The sequence below is a fragment of the Uranotaenia lowii genome, unplaced genomic scaffold, assembly GCF_029784155.1.
Source record: "Uranotaenia lowii strain MFRU-FL unplaced genomic scaffold, ASM2978415v1 HiC_scaffold_118, whole genome shotgun sequence".
Taxonomy (NCBI): domain Eukaryota; kingdom Metazoa; phylum Arthropoda; class Insecta; order Diptera; family Culicidae; genus Uranotaenia; species Uranotaenia lowii.
In genome coordinates this window covers 22,681-41,447 of record NW_026597166.1, presented here as the reverse complement: position 1 = coordinate 41,447, position 18,767 = coordinate 22,681, and the positions used below count along the sequence as shown (strand labels likewise).

Below are 18,767 nucleotides of genomic sequence, written 5' to 3'. Positions count from 1 at the left end.
TTCCTCTTTCCAGTGAAGATACAGGAGGGGGTTTCATTTTTTTTTAATTGCATAACTTGAAAACTATTCGATCGAATGAAACCAAATTTGGCTTGGAAGTTTATTCATGAACGATAAATAGTTCTTTAAATATTTGCTACCCTTTCCTTCTTCCAGTGAGGAGATAGGAAGGGGGGGGGGGGGCTCCTTTACTATTTTCAGCATAATTGAATAGCTAATCAAGCAAATGGAACCAAATTTGGTGTGGGAAGGTTTTTTTTATTTTTTTATTAGAGACGTTTTAATCAGGGAAGGTATGTATTTGATTACGAGAAATGTTTATATGATATTTTGAGAACCCTCCGTTCTTCAAGTTGTAAAATCTTAAGGGAGGAGGATGCTTCCATACAATTTTTACATCACTCGAGAACTTATCCAGCAAATGAAACGAAATTTGGTTTAAAAGGGTATTTGAGCACATGGAATGCTTCTGTGAATATTTGGTACTACTGCCTCCTTCCAGTTGCGTGATAGGGAGGAGAGAGGGGGCTTCTTTACAATTTTTCGCATAACTTGAGCAAATGGAAACAACTTCTACATGGGAAATCATTTGGATACGTAAAAAGGTTATTAGCTTATTTGACACTTCTTTCTCCTTCAACTAAGGATACAGTTAGAGAAGAGGGGAGCTCATATACGATTATTTTGCATAAACCAAGAACGTATCTAACAAATGGATCTAAATATGACATGGGAACAATCAAACAATCGAGCAAATGGATCAGAATTGGGCATGGGAATGTATTTGAATACTCTGAATGTTTGATCTTGATCCCCTCCTTCCAGGTAGGGGATGATAGGCAGCAAGAGGGGCTCCGATACAAATGTTATGGCACAACTCGACAACTAATAAAGCAAACGAAACCAAATTAGGCATGGAAGGGTATTCAAGTACAAGAAATATTTTATCGGTGGTTTAGCACCCTTCTCTTCATTAAGTGGACCGATATAATGGGAAGTGGGTCACTCATACATTTTTTTAAAAATATTTTGATATCTTATCGAGAAAATGGAACCAAATTTGCATGAAAGCATATTTGTATAATGGTAATGTTGCTTCGATGGTTTGAGACCCCCTTCTCCTGCGAGAGGGGAGATATAAAGTGGGGAGAGGGTCACCCATTTTTTTAATAGTTCGAGAGCTTATCGAGAATGACGCCATATATGATATGGAATCGTATCTGTATACAATAAGTGTTTTCCTGATGTTATGAGACTTCATTCCTTCCATTAGGGTTAAAGGAATGATGGAGGAGGGTCACTCTCACAATTTGTATAATAATTCGAAAACGAAAAGGTAAAATGAGTGTTATTTTGTTACAGAAAAATTTTCAAGGATAATTTGAGACCCTCTCTACAAATAAAGGGACAGCGAAGATTCCATATATAAAATAAAATTTGGCATAAGCTATAAACTTATGAAACAAAGAAATCCAGAGTCATAAAAAGGATTAAAACACGGATTTAAAAAAAATAATTAAGATTTCAAAATATAAAAAAAAAAAACGTTGCAATTTTATTTTGAAAAAACATTTTAATGATATTGAAATTGAATTAAGAATTTTGTGCATGAAAAGTTAAATAACTAGGTACCACAAATTTCAACAATTTCTGGAAGGTGTAGCAAAGCACACCGGGTCAGCTAGTAAATAATAAAACTAATGCTCTCACTTTAAACACCGATAACGGCGCCGGGCACGTCCTGGTAGTCAATAAATAGAATGGAAAGAGAAAGAAGAGGATGAAAGAATAACTTTGTGCTTCCAGACAAAGGTTACATCTGCATTCTAGCAAATAAATTGGTTGATGAAATGGGGGAGGAAAAGGATTCGATCAGGATACATTTTTGAGCAGTGTAATGATGTTGAAATAGAAACCAAATTTTATTATCAAATCCTCTGTTTTTTCCTCATGAAACTCTAAAGTTTATAATTGATGTAAATTTTTGTATGATGTTTTGTTTGTTTCCTTTCATAAAAGCAGGGAACATCACCAATTTCTTCCTACTTGTAGGGAATATTGCGGACGATAGCGAGCGATTGATAATCATTGCTAGGCGTTTGCAAGGATTTTCAGCACATTTAAAAAAACGGTTTGAGCTTGTGAATGGCGCTCTTTATTTCAATTTCACTGTAAACAGGGACATTTTGGTCGATTGCATCTGCAACATTGTACGATAGGGCTCGATGAACTTCGGCAGGCTTAATGTTATTCGTTGTGAATACACTCGCTGGCAAACAGCTCACATTGACCGATGCATGGTGAAATCGCTGACTTCATTCTCGAGAAACATTCTGACCAAAACCTCCGAAGATTTTGTTTCAGATTCATTTGAGTATGAGCTTTTGTTCAGAGTTTCAGTTTGCGTGATTTTGGAAGTGTATAATATATTACACGATAAAAAGTGGCAAACCCTTGTTTGAATCATTTAATTTTTTTGCTTGAATTTCATTAAAATTTAATTCATGTCGTTCATGTGATCAGAGCGTAATTTTCTCAACCCGGACTGATTAGAGATGTTGATTTTTCAGGTATTCCGTGAAACGGCTGTAGGCACATTTATCACTTCCTTCTAAATAAGATTTTATGGTAACTAAGTAAAGCGCTTTCCCGTTTAAGCGTTTTTCGTGTACAATTCCAAGTATTTTAATCCTTGATAAAAATAATTTAAATTTGTTTTATTCTTCCCTTTCAGGTCAAACGTAGCCCATTTCCGGAACCAATTTCGTGTGTCCGAGGGTGATAGGCGTCATCGCAGATCAAAGCGTTTAAAATGACTGTGATTTCCGAGTGTGTCAATCAATGGCAAGATAAAATCAACTAGCCGTCTAATCACCAAACTGATAACGCTGCTTTCGAGTGCGACTTGCCTTATCGACAGTGTGTACGCAAGGCGGCCTATCAGAGTGTGGAAAAAAACAACTCCAGCCTTGAACACTACCGTACGAAAAAGGCAATAAGCGCTCCTTACTTTGTTCTGTGATTACTAAGAGCGCAGTGTTGGCCCGTGTCGCTGTGAGCCTCCACCAGCTCTAGTGGCGTCCGACGAAGCAGAAAACGCACAAAAATGTCGACAGTTTTACTGGAAGCACGGCCTTACCGGCCGTTTAAATCCAGCGAGGAGTACCTTTACGCGATGCGTGAAGATTTGGCCGAATGGCTGAACACAATGTATCCGGAACTGCGAATCAATGTCGATAATTTTATGGATCGTCTGGACACGGGGGTGGCGTTGTGTAAGGTAGGTTTAAAATATTTTTCAAACTTTTTTCTGTGTTCAAATTTGTCTCTGTCTGGTGTCAAAATTAAAAAATAATAATGGTCCCATTTATAATATTATAAGAACTTTGTCTATATATGCAAATATAGAATTTTAGACACGTCCTACTACGTAAGGAGGGGGTTTAATAATTTAATCCTAAAGTAAGAAACTAGTTGAACTAGTTAACAAGCTCCCATAAACAGGGTTTGAAGTTAGACTTAATTTATCCTGGAGGTACACAAAGAGGTATCTACCTAATGATACCTTGCCAATATTTCTTAACCTTCAGCGCTTCTCTGTCGTGTCCGGTAAAAATCGAGTATAGCGGCATTATTGGTTTCCAACTATGAATACTAGGCGTCTCTTAGTACATACATGTGCAGTGCTGCCGGCAATCATCGATCGGTCGATCCTTATGTATGCAAATAAGCCAGCTTAGTCTGTGCAGTACGCATTGAATAATGATAGACTACGGCGCCAGATTAATGGGCTTGCTTTATATATCGTCTAACTTTATTGTCGAGCTGAAGCTGGAGAATCAATCACTATAAAGATCGCCCTATAAACAGTCGCGGCAAGTTTTGTGCTGTCGCCTGTTGTTTCCTCCAATAATGGTCTTAGCTAAAACAACTCTTTGAGGCTTCGATTTATTGATTTTATTAGAAACTTTCCGGGAAGAACTTCAAGTATTTTCTTGTCTATGTACCTATGAATAAATCATTGCATATCGTGCCACTTCATTTCTGAGTTATTTATATAAGTTTTTGGAGATATTTTCTTTATCATTATGATTTTTCAACCTCATTTAATGATTTCATTTGAAAAAAAAACTTGATTTATCGTGCTAAAAAAGAGGTCTACTTTCTTTCAGTTTTAACACTCCTTATTTCCTCTTGATTTGATGACTTAGAGGTTGGAAGGTAAATCAGTTTTGAGTAAAGTCAAGTCAATCAACAAATGAATCAATTTCTAGTATGACAGCTAGTGGCCAGCGAACCGGGAAAACCGGGAATTGAAAATGGAACCGGGAAAACCGGAAAAAAACGTGGAATCTCAAATCATTACTGGAAAAACTCTGTATGAATCGTTTTTCTCACACATAAATCTATAGAATTCTTAAGTTCATTCATTGCAATACAAATATTTTTTCAAAGAAGCTTTACATTTCAGAGTACACTTTACATTCCGTAAGGAAAATATGGAGAAAAACCGAGAATTTCTTTGCTAAGCAGCGCTTACATTTTCAGTGTTTAAGTTTCAGTCGCAAAATATTTTACACGAATTTTGAATTAACGAAACGTAGCAGAAAATTTCTAGTGTATGAGCTATTTCTTAGCTCACGGATATTGTATGTGAATAGTAAAAAAATTGTTTAAAATTTAAAAAAAAACCTTAAGTAAATGTGAAATTAGGATTTTTTTAATCACCTTTATTAGCGTTAATTAATGTAAGAATTATATATTTCATACCTTAATACACTTTCTTACGAATCTTAAAAAAAAATAAACCTGAAAGTTTGGATGAAGAAATAAGTTAAGGAAATGTCGATAGTTTTTTTCTGAATTTTTATTTTGAAACTTGAGACTGATGCTTTCTTACAACTGTTCTGGAATTTATTATGTTCAAAACGACACCAGAGACACGCTATGCTGAATCAAAACTCGAATAAGCAGAAATGTAAAGAAAATATTTCCAATGTACGGGAAACAATTTTGAAGAGTCCGACGAAAAAAAATCGAATGAATATGTTGAACAAATGCGGATGAAATGAAATTGACTAATTTTCGGCCATTCCGAATTGGGACAACGAAAGTACACGTAGGTACGCGTTTTTATCTTGACCATACTTCAATTTTGTGCTTTTATTGAAAACTGCATTCTTCATTTCAAAAAAATCCAGAATTTAAAAATTTCACCCTAAGCACGGTTTTGAAAATTTGGATTAAATTTGAAGTGTTTATTAATATATTAATACCTTTTCGGAGCAGGACTGAAATTTTTCAGATTTTTTAATAATATTGCAAATTAATTTTCATTAGAACTTCAGATTTGGAATTGATGGATGGAATTTTCAGATCACATCGCGTCATATCAAGGCAATATTTTGTCAAGTCCAAATATTGTCATTGAAGTTGAAATCCGAAGTTTTCGCGCTGGTGATCGGCAACCTTGCCAACTAGCGACGTTGTGAAATATCATTACTGGCAACGCTTTTGTAGTAATAACCAGCGTGCCTATACAGCTACGGGTGGTTGCATATTGAGCAACAGTAGGCAAGGAGTACCAAAAGTTTCTCATTGGTGGGACACGGAGCGCTTTTTGACAGCGAATTGTTCGCCTACCATGCCTATGATTACGATTGCCTGTCACAAGATGGACGATTCCGTGTATTCACGCAGAGTAAACTGGAATTTTGGAACGAATTAAATCTGACTTGATTCAAAATATTCATTTTTTTGAATCCAGCTCCTGTTTTCTTTGAATCAATGAATTAAAGTTTTGATTGAAAAGAATAATTTTTGAAAGAAAGAATAAATTTTTTGAATTGAATAACTTTGGACTTTGATTTCAAACAAATTCTTTGATTCAAAAGAAATTTGTTCAATTGCATATTTCTTTAGAAACAAAGTAAATTTTCTTTCAACCGAAGAAAAATGTTTTAAACTGAAAAGAATAATTTTTTGAAACAAAAACTTCAAACTTAGAAGATATTTTGCATTGACTTGCAAGAAGAACAGAAAACCGAAAGATCGAATAAAGTTCGGCCGCTCGTTTTAAAAATCAAACCAGTGAATCGGAGTAAACTATAAATAAGGAGGATTCAGGATGCAAAATGGTAAGTGTAAGTTAATAAATACTGAATATTTAAGTGAATTCAAGATTTTCTAAAACGCTTGTATAGTTACAGGACCACGGCCGACGGATAGATTTCCAAGTCTCTCGAACATGGAGAAAGCTGCGCAAAGTAACACCTCCCCAAATCCCGCGGTCGTATTTTTTCGGCCCAATCTTCAACGGCAATCACCAGTCGGACCAGCCAGCAGCTGGAGTGGCTTTCGGAAGTTTATTGACCGGCCCACGGAGAATGCGAAACTTTGTCAACGATATCAAGGACCCTACTCGGTTATAGTGAACCAGTGTTTTATGTGTTTGTGAATAAAAAAGAATTTAAAAACTAAAATTGTATCTTTTTATTATTCAAACTCCTAATAGGAACTTCGAAACAACAGGGTAAAAATCTTCCAATTGGAATAAATGGAAAATGGTTCAATGAATAAATGCTTTTAAATCTATATGACCCATTCCAAGCACCCCTCAACTGGAGAACCGATTTTTATTTTTCATTATCCAAAAATAAATTACATAGCGTTAGAAAGGTTATTTCTTGAGTTTCATTTTCCATTAAAAGATTTTCAGCTACCTTTTTTTAGAATTGAGTATGTTAACGTTGAAATTTAAAAATTTTAGTATGAAATTAAATTGATTTTTGCAAATATTCTTTATTTATGACCTAACTTTGGCTAAAATCTAGCTATGTCAAAAAAAATTATTGCAAAATGATGGTAGAAAAACCATCTTTTAAGCACTATATAAGATAAATAACAGTCACTGCAAGTTCACGCTCTAGAATCGTTGATAAAGCTATCTATTTTTAAGCGTTGTGACGTCACGAAAATTCTACTGTTTTTAAATTTATGATTTACTGAAATTTCACATATTGTCGAAAATTCGAGGTCTCTTCAAACTTTTTGAGTGGAATTTAATGCAATTTTTAGATTGAAAATCGGTTAAGCAGGTTGTGAGTTGCACCCGGGTAAAGAATGCGTTGTGACGTCACGAAAATTCATTTACTTTTTTTCGAAAACGTTCAAGACTTTTTACTTCAACACTATGATAGTATTTCTTCAATACAAGTTCAACACAACAATGTGCTTCAATAAACGAATTCTATTATCAAGTTTTTAAAGAAACTAAATTTTTTTTTTGCATTAACTAAGTTGTTTTCAAACATTTCTATTAAAACATATAAAACAGCGCTTAAAAACGCTTGATTCAAGAATAAACAAACTATCACACAAATGAAATCCTCATCGATTTTGTAAAAGAATATCTGTGAATCATAAAGCAGGTAGTTATCTGTGATTTGAATAAAAATCTTGCAAAAGATCAAGTTCTTCATATATCTATGTTAGAATGAAAAACACCGCTAGAAGCTTCTATTTCTTTCTGGCATTATGTTCAAACAAAATAAGTTCCATGATACAAATGTAATGAGATTCAAAAAATTCTTTAAACATGGTAAACATAATAGATTAACTTTTTTTTTATTTAAAAATTCATAAGATTTTCATTGAAAATTTTGGTTTCAAATAGTAGAGAATTGAATTTTGACCTTATAATGTACAATTTTTAACAATGTGCGATATGACCTGTAAAACTTACATACAATATACAAAAAAAATTGTTTTGCAAATGTTGTGACGTCACGCTGGAATGGGTCATATCTAAATTACCTTTGAGCAAAGATAATAACTTTAAATCAAATGAAACTGGTTTTTGTATCAAAGCATTAATATTTTGAATCTAAGATTTTTCAAAAGAAAAAATCTTTGAAACAGAGGAAAATGCATTTGAACCAAAGGATTTTTTATTTATACCAAAACCAAAGGAAAAAATCCTTTGTTTTTGCGGCACTTTCCTTTGAAATAAAAAATCTTTGGTATAAGAACACACCCGAAGTTGTACACGTCCTGATAATAACTTGTCGCCAGTGAGTGTCGCCAGCGCTCATTGACGATAACTCCGGTTTGGGGATTCAGCGGCAATAATGAAATTTTTTTTTAAAAGCGAAGATGTTGTCAAAGACTGAGAAGAAGGGGGCAATATTCGACGAGATTTCGCAGGATACTAGTATTATTTTCTACTAAAATTATTTTTTTGAAGCTTTGTGTTTCAATTTGTTATTTTTTTATTTTCTGTCAAATATACCAACAAACATTCATGCCTACAAATGTCTACTTCTTTGGTAAAAAAAACCCGATATACCGATTTCTTTATGTTATTTTAAACCGAGGAAGTCATAAAATATCTGACGGAAAAACCCGAAAATTTGAAAATGGATACATGGTATGTACTTCATTCTATCAAGGATGAGTTTTTTGCTAGATATTCTAGATTGAGAGATAAAAATATTGTTTTTCAAATTCTTTGAAATTATATCTGGTATCAGTAGAGAATAGTATCTTAAGGATTGTATCGAAAATAAGTTATAAACACATTTTTTTTTCATTGTATTGATTTTAATGATGATTCAAACAAAGAAACAGTTCGGGAGTGTTTTAAAAAGCTTATTCTTACAGTTTATAAAGAAATACAAGTAAAAAAGTAATTATTGGTAATAAATATTCTCGGACTTTCAACTTGACGCGTTTCATTAGGTTTTGTACAGCTGATTGATCACACTTCTTGGCCGCAGCATTCCAATTTTTCTTGAGAACCGCCATGGTCCTGTTGGCCTTACCATCCTTCTTGAAAACTCTCTTGACGATAGCTTAATATCGTTCTATGGGGCGAAGCTGAGGGCGGTTTGGTGGGCTAATATCTTTCTCAACGAAATCTACATCGTTATCCTCAAGCCATGTAAGAGTGGATTTAGCGTAGTGGGCTGATGCCAAATCCGGCCAGAACAATGGTGGAGTCGTATGTTTCTTATATAGTGGCAGCAACCTTTTCTGAAAACACTCCTTTTGGTAGATATCGGCATTTATTGTTCCTTTCTTGTTTCGACCATTTGTTGTCAGATATTTATTTATTTATTTATTTGATTTTATTCAGTAACGTAAGAATGAAATTCTTTTTAATTGTTACATTTTGTTTTTTTGTAGAACTAAGTGTGATTCTGATGTCTTCATGACGTGTGGTAATAATAAATTTTTTAATAAAAAAAAAATATGAAAAGTGAAATTTACGAACTTAAATTAAAGTGCTCAATCAATTTATTTTTGAAGGATGTTTTCGATTTTTCTAAAGTGAGTGAATTAGGTAGAGAGTTCCAGTAGGTTACACCCCTTACAAAAAAGCTATGACCATACAATATAATCCGATGACGTGGTAATAAAAATTTAATAAACCTAGTACTTCTTAATTTGATTAATTTGTTATATAAATACTGTGGCTCTTTAGTATGAATTAACTTGAACAGAAATAAACAACATCTTACTTTAGGGAAATTTTCAAACGAGCTACCGATTAGGCGGGTTTGTAGGTGTGACACGTGATCGTAACGGTTAATATCATAAACAAATCTAACACAGGAATTGAGTGCTACTCGAAGCCTGTTCAAAACGTTTTGAGAAATTTGAAAAAGTAAGAAATCGCAAGATATAAAATGCGGAAAAATTAGACTTTTGAAAAGTTTTAATTTCAATTCTGTGCTAAGAAAATTAGCTTTTAGATTAGGTGATTTTAGAGAAGCATAAACTTTACCACATTGCTGCATAACATGAGCATCCCAATTAAAATTTGACTGTATTTTGAAGCCTAAACTGATAGCTTGGGGTACAGATTGGATGGGAGTATTATTTATTGATAGTGTATATTCGATAAATTACTGCGGTTCAATATCAAGGCTTGTGTTTTACTAGCATTTAAACGAAGGGCATTTCGCATAGACCAAGCAAAATTATGTTGCAAATCCAAATTTAATCGCACATTGATAGTTTCTTCACTTAGATTAGAACATTCAAAATATAATTGAACGTCATCTGCAAAAATGTGGATTTTGCAATATTTTAGAACATTTGGTAAATCATTTATATACATCGTAAAGAGAATCGGACCCAGAATAGAACCTTGAGGTACCCCTGATGTGATTGGTGAAATTTTAACGTTGTAATGTTCACTTTTCTTCTGTTCTTAGACTTAATTTAAACAATTTCAAATTTTTAATTTAAACAATTTCAAATTTCAAATTCAAATCAAACAGTGCCTTTTAATTTGTATTAGAAAAAATCGCTAGCATGAGTGGAAGATCTTTGTCTTGGCACAGGAGAAAAAAACAGCAATTTTAGATGGAGAAAGCTTGAAAGTTGGAAGATTTGTTCTATTCAATTCTGCAATAGCTAACCCAGCAAACATTTTTGTAGGTATATTTCTCAGCAACTTTGTTATACGTTTCATATTATAGAATGATCGTATGAAACTCGAAAAAACAGCATTTACCTACCAAAGTGGAGGCAATATAAATACAAATTTTCAACTTCTGGTTAAAGCGATAAGAGTATACGATTTCGACACCATATCCATACATACTGAAAGAATACAAGAGAGCACAAATTTTTTCCTCTCAATGCATGCGAACCGTTGCCAGCGACAATATTTGCTGCTTCTGTCATTGGGCATTTCTTGCAAATACACCATCTGATTTTTAGCAATCTGGTTGCACTGCTGGTCGCAAAGAGAACAACAAAGCTGTTCTCTCTTTTGACCCATGCGGCAGGAAAAAAAGGAACGAATTCGTCTTCAAAATCTGCAAACATGGTGGACTTTTAATCATATCCGATTTAAACCATTTAATCCGACTTCGAGTAACGATTTTTACGACCTTTTACTTGCGTTTGTTGGAATTACGATTCGCAATAACGTTTTTAATGACTTAAGTTATCATTTCTAATGCGATTTCATGTTTGCTGGGAACTCAAATGACATGAATTATAAACATATTGTAGAAATTCAAAGCTGAATATTAAGTTTAGTTTTTTCAATTAAATTGAGATAAGCCGATCTTTAGTTTAACCGATTCTGATTACGCCTGTACATGATAAATATACTCTCATTGAGAAAACATGTTTCTGCTCTTTTCAATCTAATTTTAAAATCTTTTCCTTTACACACACTTAAGTTTTATGCATAAATTTAGGAGTGAAAAAAAAGTTAAACATGATCTAAAAGTATGTTTATTAGGACAATCCCTAGTCACGTGTGAACTGAAGAACACTTGGTAAGAAGCTTTGAAATAAGATTCTAAATCGTCTCCCTGTTTACATATTTTCAACGGTTTTCATTGTTTGAAAATTCTATATCCCACGTTCTTTCATTTCATTCAATGTCGCTGCAGTACAAAGTTCAGATGACCTACCGGTGAGTTTTTACGCAAGGTTTTTCACGTATTAAGCTCAAAGGTTCAAGTGATGTGCATTTGATTCTATTTTATAAAGCTTTCCCAGCCTTCTGAATACAAAATGTGCTTCATTTGAAGAGTTCAAGTGTCTTATTCATAAGAGAGAAAAAAAACCTAAAAGAATCTATTGAGGCTGACCGTTTAACAAATGTTTTCTCATTGATTTCCATTCTTGCTGTGTGCTTGCAGAGGGAAGATGAAAGAGGTATAAAATAAACAACAGAACACTGATCTTTCATCCATTCAGCGAGCTCGATGCTTGTGGGCATGAATATATAATGTGTGCAGATCTAAAGTGACTCTAACTGAGCATCAGCAATGAGCATATGGGAAAAAAAGAATGATCTCTGACCTAGCGCGTTTCGTTCGTATCGTGAGCCTATCACGTATAGTAGGTACTCGATTTTTTGCATCATAATCGACGTTGAGCATCAATATCTGCTGTCCATTGCCAACTTTCATGTCAAACTATCATAACAGTTCATTTTTGCAGTCCTTAAGTGATTATTTAACATCGTTTGTCGTCGTAGTATCGAGAAAAAATCGTGACTGTGAAGTGCATCTTCTATATTTGCCCACCCCGAAATTGGACCACCTCTGAGCTTGAGCAACTGTGGCGTTTAATACATAAACAAACCGGGAACGCGAAATTCTTAAAACTTTCTAAGCCTTTCTGGCACATAAGCCATAGGATCGTTTAGATAAAAGATTGACATTCACTAAAATTAGATAGAAAATCTTTCAATGAAAAAAAATAAACTTGAAACGTGCTTTGAATTTTTGAAATTTTACATGAGCGTGATGATAAAAAAAAAGTTTCCAAAGACGAACTGGAGTCTCTAGACACCAATGTACAAAATGTTACTTAAACTACTAGAAATTTCCTTGCAAATGTAGAAATTTTCCTTTATTTAAGTGTATAAGGCTTAAAATTTCAGCTTCAGTTTAAGCTTTAGATTTCCGATTTGAGATTTTACCACTTTATAGAAGGAGCATAGGAGTTGACGATCAAGTTAATTCATCGCAGCGACCAGCAATTTATGTGCCACCAAACAGGAAGAGAACACTTTGGAAGTTTTGCTTTCGATGCCGGTACAATTTATGGCGAGCTTCGTTTGAGGCGTATGGTTCTCAATGAGGCTTGCATGTATGAAGTGTATGATCGTTTAAAATCTGTGACTGATAAAAAAGCAAAAATTAGCAACTCAAAGCCATCCCGCTATAATTGCTTAGTTACATACACTTGATCTCTCGAGAATTGGCCGTGTAGAGTGGTTGATGATTGATTGGAATCTCGACAGTAGTGTACTTAAAAAAGACTTGCAACGATGAGATAGAAACGAGCAAACATATAATAAACTGGCAACCTTATCATTGGATAAAATGATAACCGACTCTGATTGGCTCAGAATTCGAAATCCCAATGCAAATCTGAATTTGAATCTGAATTCTAAATTCTGTATCTGTATGCTGAATTTGAATTATGTATCTAAATGTTGAATCATTTTCGTATGTTTTATTGATCGAAGGATCAACCAGATGTTTTAACCCTATCAAATTATGAATCTGATTATTTAATCTGTATTTGAACTTGGAGTATTAAAACAAAATCCTGATTCTGAATCTGAATTTTCAATTTTAAATCTGTACTTAGAATGAAAAAGGAAACATAGGAAATCAACTAGTTTCGTTGTTCCCTTTTTTTTGCTAGAAAAGCCTTTGAAAATCTAAAGCGTTTCAACACTTTTGTCATGTTTGTCATAACATTGTCTTTTCAGTTTTGTCAGAATTGTCATTTTAAAGTTTTTGCATCGTTAAATCGGATTGGGTTAACTTTTTTGTTTGCATTCTCCAAATTGTTACCAGTAACTGATTTAACTTCGACCAGAGTTGAAGAACTGTAACAACGAAAACAACGCAAACAGGAAGAAACAAATAGTAATTGATTGTTTTCCTTTCGAAATCATCAAAGTATAACAAATTGGAAAAGTTGCAACGTGTTGTGCTATGGATATTACCTAGTAGGAAAAAAATCTTTGTAACCTTGAGACCAGCTATACACATGGTTCGTTGCGTTTAATGGGATCATGTTAGCGTTTAAACAATTAATATTTATAGAATGAAACAGAAAACATCCATTGACTGGAACTGATTATTGAAATTACTCTTTTTAAGTATATCTCGGGACAGTTTTCGGACTGATTTTTTTTATATTTCTCTGAAATTCAGCTCTTTCTGCCCACGATTTGCTTAAGGTGATGTATTTTGTGGACAAAACTAATTTAAAGAAATTAAAAACAGTTGAACGGATTTTTAACAGTAAAATTAAAAACCCTCCGAGTGCAGAGGGGTGCATAAGGGCTGTTGCTTATGAATCTAAAAACTCGTAAAACTTAAGAAACGTAGAACAACCATTTAAGCTTCCATGTACATATTTAAACGTGAATCAATCCGTTGTATTGCATTGAGATTATATTTTTTTTCAATGTTTTTTTAATCTCCAGTAATCAACTTTTTGCATCACCCACGTTTATATTCGAAGAATTGTCATTGGTAGTGCATAAATCCAGTGGCAAAACTTTTCAAAGAAATTCTAGACTTCAAGCAAAATTGAAAACATAAACCGCATGGGACAAACTTAAAAGTTAATTTTCTTGCACATCAATATTATTCGAAATTTATTTGTGCGATCACGTGAGTATTATTCAAAAAAAACTTATAGCAGGAAAAACTTATTCGTAAAAGCGTAACTGTGATTCTTAATCTTTTTGATAATAAATTGCAAAGGAAAGGAAAAATAAACGATAATTTTAAAATCCTGCGATCTAGGAAAATGGACACTAGAGTGCCCAAATCGGCCAACTGATATAAATTTTATAAATAAGTTGCAAGCTAAAATTGATCCTTGCCCTAGCGCTAGGCTCAAAGCCCAATGCTGGAAAGAGATGGTTAGAAGTTTGTATGGAATTATGAGAAGTTTTGTTCGGAAGAAACATGAAAACCCAATTTTGCACCAATTTCTTAAGTTTCTATTGGCCGACTCCTTTTTATTATAGTTTTTCACGAAGCTTCAATTATGACAAATATTTCGGCCCAATTCGATAGGCGTTATGAAATAAAAAGATATTGAGTTTCAAAAATTAGCTTAACGAAAAAATATATGTTTTGTCGTTAATCGACGCTTATAAACCCGTTTTAGAAGCTTTAGAACTGTTTTATAATAACTCTAATAGATATACGTTCTTCAGATGAAATATTTCAAAATTAAAGCTTTAAAAACACTCAAATTAAAAGAAAAGTCGGTTGATAAAGACCAAAATTATTGGTGAAAAACTGTATTTTTTGTTTTGCTTATCCCGAACGAAATCCACATACCTACTTCCATGGAAACTTCAGGTTTGTTGCACGACCCCTTTCCGTAGTATAATCTGGCCGAAATTTTGCATGGGACCTTGTACTAGTAAATATTTTAATTTGTTTAATTTTGTAGCTCAGTAAAAAGTCTCTTTTGTGGAATTTTATGTGAACATTTTATTCTAATCACAGATAACTTGTAACAGCCGACTAGCTCAACCGGACTGTTCTTCTCAGGATCGGCCTGACACTATCCAAGAAGAAGACTCTCGACCTTAGGCACGAGTTTAAAACAGCGGACTTGGGCAGAAAAAAATAAAAAGGGGGGGTTTCGGATGGCGTGCACAAAACAGGTTGGAATTACATTTTACAATTTTATTAGGACATTTTGGAGAGGGAGTTTGTTTGAGGAGGTTATACTGACATAGGGTCGCTGAAGGCTAACACGGTAAAGTTCATACCTGATGGTCCACGTGGTGCTCCTAGCGAGTGGTTGTGGCAAAGGATGCACGCTTTCGGAAGCGCCTGAGCCTAGCCTCACGGCGGCGAACAAAACCGGATTGTGGGTCCCGGACAGCAAGCAGAGCCGGATGGTGTGGGACCGAGGCCGGGCGGATGGCGGCTACCTATGGCTTGGATGATGGGTGGACCTGGACGGCTTTAGAGGTGGTGAATACTAAAGCGGTCGGCTTCGTAGTCAGCAGCAGCGAACGGATGACTAAGCTCGGATGACCAGTAGCGACGGACGATTTCCTTTGGGGTCGTTTGGCTTGACCCTTAAACCGGAAGACGTCCCACGTGGCGAACGGGACTTCGTAGTATTCCGGTGACGTAGACGATGGTCTTACTTTGATCGTGGTCGCAATCCAGGTATCAGAAAAAGGGTAGGCTTAAAGCGGCACGTTATCCAAACAAACGGGAAAATTGTGCCTAGCCTTTTTTTTTTTAACAGATTTCATCATATACCTGAGAAACCTGAAAACTATAAAAGGATTAGAAAATAAATAAATATTTAGGGCATAAAGCCGATCCACGTAGGGATTTTGAAGCATTATAGCTTATAACCACATTGGGTGAAAAATGACAGATTGTTATTTTAGTTTAAATTTTTAAAATTAGATACACTTAAAACCGGATAGGCGAGAGTACCTAAAAGCATCCTAGCAAACAAAAAATAGGCACATATGAGCTAAAAAGAATCATACATTATTGATTCACAACTACAAAATTCAGGAGATTTGAGTTTACAATGATCAGAAAATGTTCCAACCAGGATGCTACAATGAGGGCTATAAACGATTTTATAATGGCAAAGTTGGCATTTAGCCTATCCACATAGGGATTTTTAAGCAATAAAGCTTTTTTTAATCATTATATTGGAAATAAGTACTTTTTTTCAACATACTTTGTTAAATTCTGACATACATTAAAGAAATGTAGTCGGGCAAAAGAGGGACATGTACACACTAAGTGGAAGATAAATATAGGTACAATAGTACCTCTGAATCTTGGCTTAACCATACAGGAGATTCAGAAAACAAAGTCTTGTTTTTATATATTTTTATTTAACTGACCAGTTAGCGCTCTGGTTAGACGACTACAATGAGTTTCTGTGACGCCAAATTTGAAACAAGTGATATTAACACTGCACGAAGCTGTAGCAGTGGATTCCAGAGCCAGGATTGACGTATAATAACGAAATATCAGAGAACGATATAAGAGGAGCTTTGACTCTTCTTAACACTATAACCATTCTAAAGCTAAGGGAACATGTGTCAATACAAGAGAAGTGACATATATAAGGTGAAACAGATATGACTGTCGACATGCGATACAAGTTTTGATCAAAAGCTTGGTTTAATAGGGAATTTAAAAAGCCTTGAGGCAACCTAAAAGAAAACATTTTTTTGAACATTTTTTCCATGGAAACGATATTTGTACGGTTTGAATGATTGAATAACCATGATGCAATTTTAAAAATTAAATATCTTTATATGAAAGGACATTTACCTCCACAAGACTCTGTTACCAATCCAACGATAGAAGGGACTGAACACTTGTCCATTATAAGGAAAATACACTAAGTTTGCGCTTGATGTAACAGATATAACTGATGTAATTTAGATCATATTTTTGTATGATTTCAAATCGGTTAATACTAACAGATAGCCAAAAGCAATGGGACCGTAAGCGATACGTTTGCGATTCACATTTGAACAGTTGTGAAGAGATTTTATTAAACGGAGTTACTAGGAGAGCAAAGAGATTAGTTAAATGAAAAATCATATTCCAAATTGGCAAAACAAGAAAATATGGAAGAATACAGCTTGTGCAAATGCATGTACTACATATGCACTATTGGTATATCCTTCTCGAGAGAAAATACGTACAAAAGTTCAAAAATACTAGCAAGAATTTAAAACTGATTCAGATTCAAAACATTTTCTTCCAATGTTTTGAACTTGAAAAGCTTCTGAACTCTGCATGCAATAATTGACCTTGACCTATTTTCTCCCCCTCCCAGATACAGCCTCATTGATTTCCAAAAGACAGAAATATGAGATAAACGTATCTGGGAAGTACTGGATAAGTCGCCTCTTACGACATGGACCAGTATCCCAGTGGCAGTATTCTTTAGGCCGCTGCCACACAGCACCGGAAGACGTCCCACGTGGCGAACGGGACTTCGTAGTATTCCGGTGACGTAGACGATGGTCTTACTTTGATCGTGGTCGCAATCCAACTCCTCGAGCTGATCAAACTCCACCTCGAAGTTACCTCCCGATTGCTCTCCGTGTTTCTTTTTCCTCCCTCCGTTTTGCGCTGTTCTCCAGTGTTGCCAATCTTACTCCTGGCAACCTGTCATTCTCATGACGACCCATGCAGCATAACAAGGGATAGGAATGAGGAAGTAAACACGGAAAAAAAACTACTAACCCGCCTATCTTTGCCTTTGTTACACTGTTTGGTAACAAACTACCTACTCCATGATTTACAAAGATTATTTTAAAAAAATCGATGAGGATTTCATTTCTATGATAGTTTGTTTATTCTCGAATCCAGTGTTTAAGAAGCGCGATTTTTAATGTTTTTATTAGAGACGTTTTTGAACAACCGCGTTTCTGAGAAAAAAAATTAGTTTCTTGGTTTCGTTAAAAAATCATAATTGAATTCATTTATTGAAGCGCATTCATATGTCAAACTTGTATTGAAGAAATACTACGATTACCCTAAGTAAAAAGTCTTGAACGTTTTCTTAAAAAAGCAAATAAATTTTTGTGACGTCAAAACGCATTCTTTACCTGGGTGCAACTCACAACCTTCTGAACCGATATCCATTCTAAAAATTGCATTGAATTCCTCTCAAAAAGTTTGAAGAGACCCCAAATTCTCGACAATACGTGAAGTTTAAGGGAATCATGAATTAAAAAACAGTAGAATTTCGTGACGTCACAACGTTAAAAATAGATACCTTTATCTCCGAATCTAGAGCTCATATCATGCTTAAAAGCTGATTTTTTAATACCATTTTTCAATAATTCTTTTTGACATAGCTAAATTATTGACAAAATTATGTTTCAAATAAAGAATAATAGTTTAAATCTTTTTTTTTTTTCATAATAAATTTTTCAAATTTCAACGATAACATACTCATTTATTAAACAGGTGATTGACTTTCGATGGCAAATTAGGCTCAAGAAATAACCTTTCCAAGGGTTTGCAATTTATTTTTGAATAATGAAAAATAAAAATTGGTTCTTGAGTTGAGGGGTGCTTGAATGGGTCATAAACATTTTGTAGATTTGCTCAAAAAAATGACCTGGGAAAAATTTCAGCTCAATCGGAAATTTCAGTGTTCAAATTTCAGTGCTTTACCCTCAAAAATTATCAAAATGGTAAAAAAAATCAAAATTTAAATTTTGATACCAAATG

The 18,767-nt window shown here is 34.3% G+C and overlaps 1 protein-coding gene across 1 annotated transcript in view; it reads left to right on the top strand.

Moving 5' to 3' along the window:
- The window catches only part of LOC129759176 (GAS2-like protein pickled eggs), a gene marked incomplete at its 3' end in the record, with an annotated part of 68,738 nt that overhangs the window by 27,329 nt on the left and 22,642 nt on the right, over positions 1–18,767 (top strand). The window contains exon 2 of the mRNA XM_055756584.1: positions 2,735–3,280. Coding sequence (XP_055612559.1) covers positions 3,107–3,280 — 174 coding nt within the window. The remainder of the gene's footprint in view (positions 1–2,734; positions 3,281–18,767) is intronic.